This window comes from Denticeps clupeoides, chromosome 4 (genome assembly GCF_900700375.1).
Source record: "Denticeps clupeoides chromosome 4, fDenClu1.1, whole genome shotgun sequence".
In the NCBI taxonomy this organism is placed as follows: domain Eukaryota; kingdom Metazoa; phylum Chordata; class Actinopteri; order Clupeiformes; family Denticipitidae; genus Denticeps; species Denticeps clupeoides.
In genome coordinates this window covers 4531963-4546379 of record NC_041710.1, presented here as the reverse complement: position 1 = coordinate 4546379, position 14417 = coordinate 4531963, and the positions used below count along the sequence as shown (strand labels likewise).

General features: G+C 42.6%; 1 protein-coding gene and 1 non-coding gene across 3 annotated transcripts; both read right to left on the bottom strand.

Moving 5' to 3' along the window:
* Positions 1–271: 271 nt before the first annotated feature.
* ghrhra (growth hormone releasing hormone receptor a) lies at positions 272–13285 on the bottom strand. 2 transcript variants are annotated; one of them, XM_028976029.1, is made up of 13 exons: positions 13157–13285; positions 12952–13060; positions 8497–8604; positions 5850–5950; positions 5494–5591; positions 5251–5383; positions 3612–3765; positions 3359–3419; positions 3200–3269; positions 2581–2672; positions 1401–1530; positions 1231–1272; positions 272–991 (listed from the first exon to the last, which is right to left on the bottom strand). In XM_028976029.1, exons 1-13 carry the CDS (start codon positions 13199–13201, stop codon positions 851–853), a joined length of 1284 nt encoding a protein of 427 aa, XP_028831862.1. In that variant the 5' UTR covers positions 13202–13285; the 3' UTR covers positions 272–850. The 2 variants fall into 2 exon arrangements, with proteins under 2 accessions (XP_028831862.1, XP_028831863.1); XM_028976030.1 differs by having other exon boundaries at positions 5494–5564.
* trnal-uaa (transfer RNA leucine (anticodon UAA)) lies at positions 11373–11455 on the bottom strand. The gene has a single exon. It is a non-coding gene; the product is annotated as a tRNA-Leu (tRNA).
* Positions 13286–14417: the final 1132 nt, after the last annotated feature.

Below are 14417 nucleotides of genomic sequence, written 5' to 3'. Positions count from 1 at the left end.
TCATTCATAGTTTTGATGCCTTCAGTGCAGTGGTGGCCTAGCTGTTAAGGAAGCGGCCCCGTACTCAGAAGGTTGCCGGATCGAATCCCGATCCACTGAGGTGCCACTGAGCAAAGCACCGTCCCCACACACTGCTCCCTAGGTGCCTGTCATGGCTGCCCACTGCTCACTCAGGGTGATGGGTTAAATGCAGAGGACAAATTTCACTGTGTGCACCGTGTGCTGTGCTGCATCACAATTCAGTGAGAATCTACCAATGTAAATGGTCACGAAAATAAAGAAAACACATTGAATGAGAAGGTGTGTCCAAACTTTTGGCCTGTACTGTATATATATGTGTGCGTATGTGTGTGTAAAACACTGTTACATTTACATCCACAAATACAGTACAGGGGAAATGGTCCTTGAAAACATTTTCCAAAGTCTTAGATGCTTACAGTCATCCTCAGTTTACAGTTTAAGTGCTCCAGATTAAACTTAAAAGATTTATACAAGGACAGCAAAACAGCACACAATAAATACATTTAACACGCACTGCTTCACACAATTCATCTTCTGAAGGAGAAACTATATGCACAGTCAAATGCTTTTTACTAAACCGGGAAAAATACATATGGACGTTTCAGCAAACACACACGAAACCGGGTTTTCTTTTCACTATATGAATAATCTTATTCGGCACGAGCAACTGCACAATTTCATGATGACACAGAAACTGATGGTGGTTAAATAAATACATAAGCATAGAAATAGATTCTCTAACTTGACTAACGCCACAGATGGCATGGGCGGTCCCATCGGTGTAAGGCAGAGGAGGCTGTGTGTGGCCTGCAGGGGTCAGCATTGGTCCTCAGACGCAGGCCACGCTCCCCGGGCACAGCTCAGGTTTCTCCAGCACGGTGATCTGTGTGAGGGTGATGCGGTGTTTGGCTGTGCTCAGGTGGTTCTGGGTGTGCCACTTGTGCAGCCGCCTCCGCAGCTCGCTCTGCACCTGCCAGGATTTGGAACCTTTTGCCGTCACCGTTCATACAATAGTGCTGAATAATATTTCATACTACAGAGCACGCCATCTCACGCGTCTGCTTGTCTGACCAAGAGCCACTAATGGGATGATTATTTGAACTTTAATTATCATTCATCATGCTATGAAAAGAAAGAGGGAAATGCTACTTCTATTGAACAGGTCATGTTATTGGGACCATTAGGCAGTCACGCGTCAGCCATACCAACCTCTCCATTCAGAAAGCAGTACAGTAAAGCCACCACGAATCCCTAAAAGAGACAGAAAATGTTTTTTTAGCGATTTTATCGACTGGGTCCAATGCATTCAAATGTAATAGGGTGGCGCTTACTAGATGCAAGGCAGTTTTCTGTGGTCCAAAAAAAATGATCTCATTCACCTGAAAGGAGCCCAAGCCGAGCTCGATGTAAAGCCGGGCCGTTTCTCCCGTGTCTTCAGGCAGAAAGGCAAATAAGATGTAGTGCATCCCAAACAGAGGAATGAGGAACAGAGTGGACTTGGCAAGCCTCCTGCAGCAAGTTGGACAAGTCACGGGCTTCAGCGGGACAAATGCAATCAACAATACAGCCTGAGTGCACCACCAACCTCGCATGCACCACCAGTCTTTGGGAAAAAGTGCACCGAATGCCCCGTCGATGACCCAGAAGACATTTCATAACACGCTCACTTAGCCAATGTTGCTGTTCATCAGTTTGCTTTAGGGGCGCCCTCTGCTGTTAGTCTCAAGTCTTAGGAAATCCACTGTCAGGCTGTCACTGTTCATAAAGTCAGACCCCCATAACTAATACTAATGCATCAGCCGAAAAGCTGGAACGCCGTCAGAAAGTCACCATTTTATTCTAATTGCATTTGCTTTACTTTGCGGTGTGGAAGCAACATCTGTGCCCAAGGACAGACCGCATGAATTCATTCTTCATGCTTTTTTGCTACTTTTGGAAATTTTTTGTTAGATGGGGCAGAACATAGACCTCTATGAATTTGCGTCAAGTCTAATTTTTAGAATTTCATTTTGTTCATATTAGAGAGGCCAAATGTATCCATGACTTGAGATTCAAGATTACAGACAATTCCGTAAGATTTTGTAAATCATTTCTTTTGCCAGTAATATTGACTAAAAGGAAAGAATGTGTGCTAGGATAAAAAAGGGAATTTTGTAAAATATAATGTCCAGATTAATTGCAAGCATTAAAATGTTAACCACCAGCCAATTTCCCATGATGTTCAGCAAAATATTCTGCATCTAACACATCGAACAAAATAAATTGCATGCACTAATGCATGCAATGCAATTATAATCCACTTACATTTGTCTAGTGATGCTGAGCCCCTAAGAGTATTAAAATATTACAATAATTTGATTTTCACTCTCTCTGGATAGATGCTACCTTAATTAATGAGCAGAACGAACAGCACATTAAGATCATATAACCCTGACTTCCATTTTTGCAGGCAAGGGATTTCACTACAAAAGCTTTATCTGTTGCACAGGAACGACACGTGACTCCTACTGCAGAGCTGACCTCTGACCTTTTGAAAGCAGTGCTTTCTCCATGACTCACATGAAGTGTCCGCTCTCGCTGCCCCTTACAGCAGGTGACCGCAACTTTTGAACCAGGATCCTGATCACGTTGATGAAGATGATGAAGTTCACCTTGCAGGGAATAAAAAGGACCAGATGCTGAAACTCCCCCAGAAAGCTGCGCCGATCGCATTTCCTGGTCAGGTGGGTGGAGAGCTGTTTTTTAATGGTTCTATTACAGACATGTATAGCTGCGTGGGTGCATCACACTCATTTTTAGCAACACACTGGTTTTTGATACAGGTGAACCTGCCCCTGGTGCAGTTAGCGTGATTAAAAATGCAGTGAAATGTATGTCAGACTCTTTCAGAAAGAATTATAGAGTCAGTGAACTGTTGATTACCAGATTTGAGGATTTCAGATATCAAAATGTGAAGTGACATATTTGTCACTACTGACATGTAGTAGCAGCCTAGTGGGTAAAACACTCGCCTATGAACCAGAAGACCCAGGTTCAAATCCCACTTACTACCATTGTGTCCCTGAGCAAGACACTAAACCCTAAGTGTCTCCAGGGGGGGACTGTCCCTGTAACTACTGATTGTAAGTCGCTCTGGATAAGGGCGTCTGATAAATGCCAAAAATGTAAACGTACTCACTAGCAATGAGGCTGTAATTGGCCCTTTAATTATCCACCAGATGAAAGCATTTTCATTGTCATCCCAACATCTGTTTAAAGCAAAAATATTTCAAGGCACATGAAACATTTTTATTACAATAAACATAACATAAAGTGTTAAATGTTTAGACTGGCTTACCCTCTGTCATCAAAGAAATTCTTGATCACGACCCAGACAGTAAGTATGAAAGATGGCATACCTGGGAAATAGGCAAGATTCAATCCACATTCTATCATTTAGTCTGTGAAACAGAAAAAAATATCTAAAAGATGATCATTAAACAACTATTGTTTACTATGTAATTCATTATTAATTTGTACCTGATTTGTACTGAATGCATGCATTTTTTATTTAGTTACAAATTAGCATATATGAGTACAAAGTTACCTACCCCATCCTGTAAGAATGTACCACCAGAAATATTTGCCCTGGGACACAAAGGTCAGGGCCAGCAGGATCTGCAGATAAACCCCCTCAACCAGAAGCCAAAAGTAATTGGCAAGGATGCTAAACTGGAAGAAGGCAACTGCAGATTTGCACTTACTCTGAAAAAAGATCATTTTAGATAATATGATACGAGGATCATATTTTGGGAAATCAATGCAATGCTGTATGATGTAATATATTGTTTGTATCAACAATGTATTTGAACTAGATTGCCTTGCAAAGCTATTACATTTATAGCATTCCCCTCTATAATACCCCTTGATTGCTTAATTACAATTTTTTTTTATCTTTTTGTCGTTCAGTAAAGTCTGACCTATTTCAAAGCGTTCCTCTGCTTTTCTCCCTGTGTGGATTAACACGCTAGAAATAAACTCTGCTGCCCTGATAAGAACATTTCTCAGTCTGTCAACATGCTTGCCAAAAAAATACTTTACTTTAACTTCTGCAGCTCTCACACACACACACACACACACACACACACATTCTCCTTTGTGTGAACCCATGAATGACCTCTCAGAGACTGCTGAAATAGCAGGGTCAACAGCCAGCATCATAATGTAACATGGTTTTAGGGTGACCTCGGGTCTCTGACACATCTGACACACTTTTAAATCCTTTAAATTTTTATGATGATATTACGGATTTCCTGGAGCAAACTTTCACAACAGCGACAGACCTGACATTCAGTGTACAAATCTCACGTTTTTAATGTAACACTTGAAATTTTATATGACCAACAGAAACACAAATTATACCATTTACATTTTACATTTACAGCATTTATCAGACGCCCTTATCCAGAGCGACTTACAATCAGTAGTTACAGGGACAGTCTCCCTGGAGCAACTTAGGGTTAAGTGTCTTGCTCAGGGACACAATGGTAGTAAGGGGGATTCGAACCCGGGTCTTCAGGTTCATAGGCGAGTGTGTTACCCACTAGGCTACTACCACCCTACCCAAAACAAGAGAGTCAATGGTATTCTGGCTGTTCTGTAATGATTAAATAATAAAGCTCTTTATTAGAAAAAATACTATCATAATGATATGCGCATACTTCCATGCATCTCAGTAAAATTGTACATTTCATTGCATTCCATTTATAATATGTCACTTCGTTCTATCCAAACGCTGTCAAAATTAAGCTGATATAAGTGAAGCTATTTTCTATCCATAAGATGTAGTGCTTGAGACATCAGAAGGGCGTTCATAAGTCGCTCCGGATAAGGGCATCTGATAAATGTCAGTCTGTAAAATATCCAGATTTTAATTTTCACGAGGTGCCAAAACCCTGATGAAAGTTACACATCATGCAAGTTTATTAACATATAACTCACCATAATAAAATTTTTGGATATATGACACACACACACACACACATATATTACAGCTCTGACAGCACCACTACATAATGCTCAGGGCGGAATAGTAAAAACAACCAGATGCAACAATATGATGCTACATCTGATGTTCTGCTGGTCATCACCACAGCAGGCCAGGACTGTGTCTACATACAGCATAAAAAAATGGGCATGTTGAAGCGAGGTGGGTTCTTTTTGATAAAAGCTTGGTGTGTGTTGACTCACCGTCGACATAAGACAATGGTCCAGTGTCTCATCAGCGAAGAGAACAGAATCTTTGATGAAGACTGCGCTGGCTCGAAGAATAAACGAGGCAAAAAGGTTGATGTGAATGTAATTCCTTGTGCAGTGGAACTTCCTGTGAGGACAAACGAGTCGTGAACACAAGCAGCTCTGAGGACATTTTATAAAACCAAAGTCATGCTTGGGCGTCTTGGCCTTTTTGCTAGATTGGAACAAGAAGTGTACCTGAACGCAGCAAACACGAGTATGGCGGAGATGAGAGAGACAAGGGACGTGGCATATCCTGCGGTGTAGAACTGTCGGAATGTTGAGAAGTAAGTCGTCTGAAATAAAGTCACACAAGATCTATTCCTTTCCTTGTTCCTTCGTGAAACAAAGATCTGATGTAATGTTAGGTCATCATGACCTGTGAAGAAAGCAATCTGCCTGTTTTTTTTCATCAGGGGAATTTAGCAGATCAGAGGAAACAGGTTCCCACTGATTCAGGAGGAAATATTGTAACATTTACCATGATAAAATGTTCAGAAACACCACAAAGCGTATAAAACAAGAACTACAGATGCATCGTGGAGTGAACTTACTTCAGATTCCGGCTCCACATCTTGACCAAAATCACAAGCCTCTTCGTAAGGAGGGTACAAATCTGTCCAGCCCTCCTTTGTGCAGTTCCTGAAGACATAACCTGAGGAGCACACAAACAGCAATTAGTGTCAGATTTTAGCCCCTCGAGAAGAAGCGAAATCAGGGCAGCGAGCACGTGCGGTGGCAGAAGGGAAGGCGGAGGAGGGGCTGACTGACAGTCTTCGAGGAAATGGATGGTTTGTGCAGGGTTTTATTAGGCACACGTGGTACAAGACGAGCTTCGGTCCAAACAGAAGCGACCCCTCGCTTTGATTGCAGCCGTTGTTAATGAATACGAATATTCTTTTACTATCAGTACTGCCTGTTTGTGAATAACAAGATCTTCAAGGAAAGGTCAGTCTGGCCCAAAGGTCACCGTTTTGATTTGTTTGTGTCTGTGCAGCTCGATTTATGTCAAATTAGGCCTGTCGAAATTTACACACTGATCACTGCAATTAATTATGAAATATTAGTTGCAATAGATTAACATCATTGATGCGGCGCATACACACACATCGGCCAATCACTCTTTCTCATTTGTAAAATATTAATCAGAATGAATTAATCACAAAGTGTGTGATTCATTTCTTTTTTTATGGTTTTGTTTATTCGCAAGCATTCAAAATTCTGATAAATTATACTTATAAATTTGGCAAAGCAGAATGCTTCAATAATTCTGCGCATACTTCCTATCATACATGATGCTGCTTGTACTCTAGACTTGGCTCCACGGGAACCCTGGAGGAAACCACAAAGCTTATCACGGAGGAATCACAATGAGGTCTCTAGGTCAAGAACTGCCCGTAAAAATGTGAGCAGCTGCTCATTTCCCATGGATTTTTCTTTTTGTAATCCCACGTCTCATGTGGCCTGAGAAAAGTAATCAAAGAACGGTGAACAGAAAGGCCCTCGCGTCATCTTATCTGCCAGAACAGAATCAACTTTTTGCGCCCTGTTTTGCAATAATCGGGATTTTAAAATAAGCTTTGTGAACATGAAAGATCGGACAATCCGATTGGACAATTTTTGTGTGGTACGGCTACATTGCCTGCGTTTTATAAAAACACAATGATGGAAATGCTGTGTATTTGTAGCAGGCATTCTCACATCTTCATAAACTGAAAAAATGAGGTCAGTTTTACATTGCACTGTGTTACAGGATTATTGCAGTTTATGCATTGAACATCATGAGATTCTATGTAATGTTAAAATGCTAATGTCACTTGTTGGGACTCCTTTTGCCTGCAAAAACGGCAATAGGCCTTTGGGTTGTCCCACAATTCATTAGAAAGTACCGTGCTTCCAAGAAAACGTGGCCCTGACAGCATTTCACTTGACCAGTCTTCCTCAGCTGAGACAGGAACGCTGGTTTTAGACAAAAGGTTAAGACAAAGAACAGCTTCAAATACCAGGACTTTTTGTAGTCAAACCTCTTGCCCCTGCCAGAAAAATGTCAGCTTTCAGCAGGACAGCAATCTGAAGCATAACTGACCTGAGCTCTTCAAACCAATGAGCCACAATACTAAAGCCATCTGGCCCACCTTGATTTACAATTTAAATTCTCCATGCACACTAAGGCTATCGCAGGCACATTTGGTGGTAGACAGGCGTCTACAGGCTTAGAAAATTGGTGATTTTTACAAGGAAAAGAAATCTGGGCTAAGGAGTCGATAGGCTGTGCATTTATTTCTTCCTTACAGTAGCAGCTGTCAGGTCGTATGCCGCCAACTATTTGATAAAGTGTAAACTCACCGGGTTTCCACATCTTACGCATCGCACCTCTATGAGTTTTAGATCAGATTTGGTTAGACGTCCATTCATCATTGAGGTCTGGTTGTCTCTGCATTTATACACGTATTTCCTGCTTGAAACACAGTTACAGATATGATGCATATTATTTCACTTCACCTATCAATGGTTTTTATGTTGTGGCTGGATAAGAGGAAACTTCTGGAAAATGCTGTGTATCCAGCCACAACGGGAATGAATCCGTGGACAAGGCGCAGATTTTCAGATGCATGCGTGTAACATGTTGTAGGAGCGAATATGCAGCAAATGCCAGCCTGATGAGAAATAACTCAACTCTCACAAATGTCCTGCTCTGGCATATCTAGAAGGGATGGTAAAATGAAAGCAGGTCAGATCCCAGCCAATATTAAGGCTGGCTGCCTCGCAATGTCTCGGGGGGCTGCATTGTCTTTTTGTCTCCGTATCAAACACTTCAGCAGTCATTGGCCAACTGACCCGGGGATTATGCGAACCGCGACAATTTGGATCAGAACCATAGCTGTCGGTTTCCCATACACTTCCACAACATCCCTCAGGAGGCTGCCTGTGCACAAAACTCCCTCCGAAACATACATACAAATTTCATGAAGCGCCGAGGGAGCCGCGCGTAAATTTCATTTCGCCTGTTCCAATGTAGGTCACTCGCAGAATGCGTCTGTCATTCCATTAAAGAAAAAACTGCCTAATGTTGTGGAACAGGCACGTTTCCGTTCCAGATCGGGCGAGCCTGCCTTAGAATGGCTTGGCCTACCTCATATTAACCACTTCGACATGGAACGTTGGGAAAAAAAACCAAGCTGATAACGAAGCGACGCAAACCTTGATTGTGAGAGAAGAGCTGAAAGACTTCAGCACAAGACACGTTGACCACCTGTCCAACCTCCGCTCTCGACCAGCAACGAATCTCGTCCCAGTCCGTCCGACAGCCTGAGGAAGGCACAAAAATAACATGTAGATTTTGTTCAAGTTCTGTATTCACTCGTTAGATAACAATACAATTCAACAGAAAAAACCCAATATACATTAAATGAAGTACATAAAACTACAATATTTAAATAACAACAGTTTTCCAGACTATTCAGCAGCATATTAAACATTTGCTCATCAGCCTAAATGCCCCAAAAGGCTTTAAACAACCATGGCACAGGGTGATTAAGATTTCACTGAATAACCATTAGCTATTGAATATGTATGTTTGCTTTGAGTGCTTTGCATTCACTCGCGTATATTACTTTGTACACAAATTATTATTAATATTCAGAAACAGGTTGGTGTGAGAATCATGCACAAAAAGCTCTAACACAGAAAATGCTGTCATGAAATCAATGTTTGACAAGCACGCGTTTGTGCTGCATTCTTCCTTCAGGATGTTTTCTGTTCCCTTGAAAGACGTCTGGTTGCTGAACAGACAAATTTTATGTTTCTGTGGGTGCATGAATTATTCCGACGGCTTTGTAAGATTTTTCCGAGAAGTCTTGACGCTGCATTAACGGCGTAATGAGGGGGAATATCTGATATATTTATGCGAGTAATTAGGTGAGTCAGCGGACTGTTCTGAGCAGAGAAGACAGCGTGTCAGAAGTGTGTCATTGTGCCCTTAAAGTGACAGCATTTTATTCTGGGCTTTTGCTCCACACCCTGCTGTATTCCATGTAGTATCACGTGTAAACATGTGAGGTTAGTCTACATTATGCCAGGGTGGTAGTAGCCTAGTGGGTAACACACTCGCCTGTGAACCAGAAGACCCGGGTTCATATCCCGCTTACTACCATCGTGTCCCTGAGCAAGACACTTAACTCTGAGTGTCTCCGGGGGCAAGGGACTGTCCCTGTAACTACTGATTGTAAGTCGCTCTGGATAAGGGCGTCTGATAAGTGCTGTAAATGTAAATCTATGTTTTTCTGCAGTGGATGCAACGGATTGTGCATAACACCCTGGATAAATGACGCGTTGCCTTCTTTAAATGTAATGGCGACAATAGACTGGTACAATAGAAATACTCAAAATACTGGTTCTCCGAACTCTTGTCTGCTCTGGCACATATGTGGTGGAATGAACGTCCCCTAGATTTTACTTGGTGCCTTCAAACTAAGACCAAAGACCTTCCAATTTCAGCACTTTCAGTACTTATAATACATGCGCAGTATTTATAACAAAAAAAAACTTTCGATAAGCTTTCTTGCTGTATCATCTGATGTTATTCTAAGCCACTCTGGATAAGGGCGTCTGCCAAATGCCGTAGACGTAAAATCGCAGAAGCTCATGAAAGACGGCAGAATGCAGTACAAAGAAATGGTGCGCAAACCAACTGTGGATTCAAAATCCAACCACAAATCCAACCACAAAACCAAGCGGCAAAATATCAAGGCGGTCATAAACTCGGGGAAAATTCGGGGGGGTGATTGTGTTCTCTGTGCAAGATGGTTTAAATGCAGAAGGGGGGGTGTAATGGGTTGCAAACACAAAATGGCTCCTCAGCTGGCATCTGCAATTACCTTCTTTCAAGCTCAATGTGCTCCACAGAGGACTATCCATGGCACCATGTTTTCAGCGCTATGAGTAACTATCCCTTTTTCAATAAAAATGGCTGCTGCTCTATTCAATCCCATTTGGGGTTGTATAAACTATTGTTCATGAAGGGAGAGGGTAAATGTGCAAATGTCAGGGATTCTAAACAGAAAGAAAGGGAATGTTTTTTTTATTTTTAATCCATAGATTCTCTAGGCAGGTCCATCTTATTTGCTTAAAGTGGTAATATAGAGTGGTAATTGTGTTCCAGAAAAAAATGAGCTGTTAACCCAGCAGTTGAACTCTGAAACACAGAGAGAGGGGGATGTGTCTGTTGAGATCGTGTCCCCTTCACAAGTGTCAATTACAACTGTGAATTGAAAAATGGCTCCATCGTATAGCAGTTTCATTGGACCTGTACAGTCCCTCCGACAGTACAAATGTTTGAACCGCAAGATCCAGAATTCAATTTGGGACCAAAGCGGCGGACAATCAGTCTGGCTAATTTTGTGCCATCAATTTAGTGTAATTTTTGGTATTCTTACTGGTATAACTCAGTATAATTCAGTAATACAGAGTTCACAGCATTTCCACACATTTTCAGCAATTATTTTCATTTATTTGCAATTATTATTGCAATGTTACATTTAAATAGACAACCTTATCCAGAGTGACAATCAGTAGTGACAGGGACAGTGCCGCCTGGACTGTCTTACTCTGGGACACAATGGTAGTAAGTGGAATTTTGTGGTCTTCTGGTTGATATGCAAGTGCCTCTATGCTACTGCCACCCTAATAAAATGAAGTGAAGGTGACGTTATTGTGAAACACGGCACACAGTGACACAATGAAGTGTGTCCTCTGCTTTTAGCCATCACCCTTGGTGAGCAGTGGACAGCCACGGGTGGGGATGGTACCTTGTGCAATGGCACCTCAGAGGTTGCGGGATTAGAACCAGCAACCTTCTGATTACAGGGCAGTTTCCTAACCCGCTTGGCCACCACCGCCCCAAAAATGTTATATTTCTTTAAAGATAAAGCTACCAGGAGTGGAGTTTGAATGCACAAAGGATGTTCATTGAAGTACTCCCTGCAGAAACACCCTTAGGCTAGGCTTAAAATATATATGTGGTTAATTGACAGATATCTCAGTTGGAGAGTTTTCAAAGATAATGTTTTTCATTAAGCTACCAGGAGTGGGGTTCGAACCCACGAAGACATGCGTCCATTGGATCTTAAGTCCAACGCCTTAACCTCTCGGCCATCCTGGTTACTTCCATAGCTAGTTTAACTAATTATGCAGCAGTACGATTGCAGATGCCTTACAGTCATGGCCGCCGTCCACCACTGGGCCCACAGGGTGTGCACATGGGAACGGCAATGCAGAAGCAGGGCGAGGCCAGGGTGGCCGTCCCACTCTTGCCTGCCTCATGTCCTGAACCCGACCGATTGCCTGTCCCACGACCATTGCCTCACCCTCGGATTCATCCGCCATTATTGTTGCCGACCCACACCGCCCGACCTTTCTTCAGCCTGCCCCTTCCTACTATGAGGTCGCCACGGTAACCAAGAACTCGGCTCCTTTCTCTCGCGTCCTGCACGCATCATGCTAAGCGTTCACTCTCCCTTCGTCTCCTCCAAGCCCTGCGCCGTACGGGCGTGCCACTTGCGTATCTGGCCCTGACACTGAATAAAAAAAAATAAAAAAACAACTCCATTCATAGAGTTGTACGCTCTGGTACTTAATATGAATGCTTAATCAATTTTTTGCCATTTCATCTTTCAGCTTGACAATTTGTTTCAATTTGGCAATTACATGCTTTAGCTATGCTTTAAAATAAAATGTAAAAAATCTGATGGCACAAAACAAATGACTTTCAGGCGTCCTCATACTGTCAATTAAAAACAAAATCGAGCACAAAAAAAAAAACGTATAAATTCCTGATGAATTTATTTGCGAATGAACGCCTGCAGCAGAGTGGCCACTGAAGCAACGTCTGCTGAAGTAACACAACCGCGGGGGCATGTGGTGTGATGCCCCTTTTCGAGGGAGATGTCCATCAGCAAAGATGCCATTAGCATTAGTATCCCTTGCAGGCAGATTATTAAAAATAGCCTGTTGGGTTCGGTGCTGAAGATGCAGATTCTGGCTCATCGTAAATCAAGTTTCCGTGTATTTATTGTTTTAAGCTTTAACCGGCGCTGTGCGTGCGTGTGAACACAATAGCAGGCTGGTGTTGGTGAACCGCGGCACGGGGGACATCAGGCTGTCCCTCCAGGGCCCACCCTGTCAATCACGGCCTCGACCACACGTCGATCTGGGAATATTAAATCCGATCGTTGTGGTGGAGACCTTGCCCAAGGCAGTGAACTTTAGATAGCCTACACACCCAATTATCCTGTCAATACCAATGTAAGGAGGACTTGAGAAATATTGAAGAGTGGCTTACGTGGGTGGTAGTGGCCTAGTGGGTAACACGCTCGCCTTTTAACCAGAAGACCCGGGTTCAAATCCCATTTACTACCATAGTGTCCCTGAGCAAGACACTTAACCCTGAGTGTCTCCAGGGGGGGACTGTCCCTGTAACTACTGATTGTAAGTCGCTCTGGATGTAAATGTTGCATACACGTAACGTTTTGAAAAAAAAAAAATAATTGAAATGTCATTTATATATGTAATTCTTACTGTTATTATTGGGTAAACCCCCATCCTCATCCATAATTTCGTTGTACTTGTTACAATGACAATAACGATTCTGACTCGTACCGGCGGCGCGGGTTCGGTTCCGGGACTCGGACCGCCGGGTCTGGACGCAGGTCTCCTGCGCCTCCATGTGCGCCACGATCACAGCGCAGTCCGGATGGATGGAGGTCGCCTGCACACGCGTCGGGGACGAAAAGGCAGAAAGTTGCACGGAAACGGGCAGCACGGCTGGAAAAAACAAAAAAAACCGCGAGAAGAGGAAACTTACCGCCGCCAGGAAGGTCAGATGGACGCACAGAAGAAACGCGTCCATGGCTGCATCCCCAAACGCTCCAAGTTGGGGATCGAACTTCGCATGACTGTGGAGCGGAGCGGGCGTCGCCGAGCGGCCGCGACCGTCCACGTCGGTCTGGGCGCGTTATGTAAGGCGGGGTGGCGAGATGGAGAAAAGGGTGTCACCAGATCATGCAGCACGAATATTCTGATGAAATTATCATAAAGGAACAAAAAACGAATCAATAAAAAAAAATGTAAAAAAAACATTTTCAACATTTTTTTGGTAATTCTTACTTGGTGGACAATACAGGGTTGACCCTAAATAAATCGAAATAATTTATCGCTTTTAATTGTCTTCTAAATGACAAATATACAAAAAATATATTCTCCCCTACGGTGGGCATATGAAAATACAACTTTTTACGCAATAATATGGAAGGTTGTTTTTTTTTTTCTTGCGCATTAAAGGGTGTTTTAAATCATTTCAACCACCCTGTTCAGAGCAGCACATGTTCTGAATTTTATTTGTCGGTCATCATAGTTTATCCACTAGTTCTTTTATTTAAAACAGTGAGATTTGATGTCATTTGTTTTCTGTTTGTTACAGATTTTACACATTACAAAGTGTAGTCAGTGGGGGCAGTGGTGGCCACATTGCCACTGATGTCCCCTTGAGCAAATCACCGTCCCCACACACTGCTCATGACTGCCCACTGCTCACCAAGGGTGATGGTTAAAAGCAGAGGACATATTTCATCGTGCGCTGTGCTGCAGTGTCCCACAATGACAATCGCTTCAATTTTTCATTACAAAGAATGCAGACATTGGTCATTTTCATCAAGGGGACACCTCAACTGCGAAAGACAGAATCTAAGAAAGAAAGATCCAGACAACAGTATCATTTTAAAAGAATTATTTTGCACTATTGCAGAAAACATGTATTTGATACAACAGAAACAAAGAACCTAGTACTTGGCTCAAAAACAATTACCAATTCTTGACCATGTTTGGTCCACTCCTCCATTCAGATCTTCTCCAGACCTTTCAGGTTTCAGGGCAATTTCCATGCAAATACCAACATGCGGGTGCGAATTCAGACATCTGCATACAAATCGTTTTGGCACGAATTTCTCATGGTCCATGGTTCTGACTTAAAATGTAAAGACATTTTTCTTTTTAAAGCTACCAGGAGTGGGGTTCCAACCCCACAGGGTGGTAGTAGCCTTGTGGGTAACACAGAACCTACGAACCAG

Coding starts and splice junctions, on each gene's coding strand:
- ghrhra (XM_028976029.1), bottom strand. CDS start 13,201: ATGGACGCGTTTCTTCTGTGCGTCCATCTGACCTTCCTGGCGGCG. Junction 3,420..3,611: donor GTACATTCTTACAGGATGGG/GTAGGTAACTTT, acceptor CCTATTTCCCAG/GTATGCCATCTTTCATACTT. Junction 1,273..1,400: donor TCGGCTTGGGCTCCTTTCAG/GTGAATGAGATC, acceptor TGTCTCTTTTAG/GGATTCGTGGTGGCTTTACT.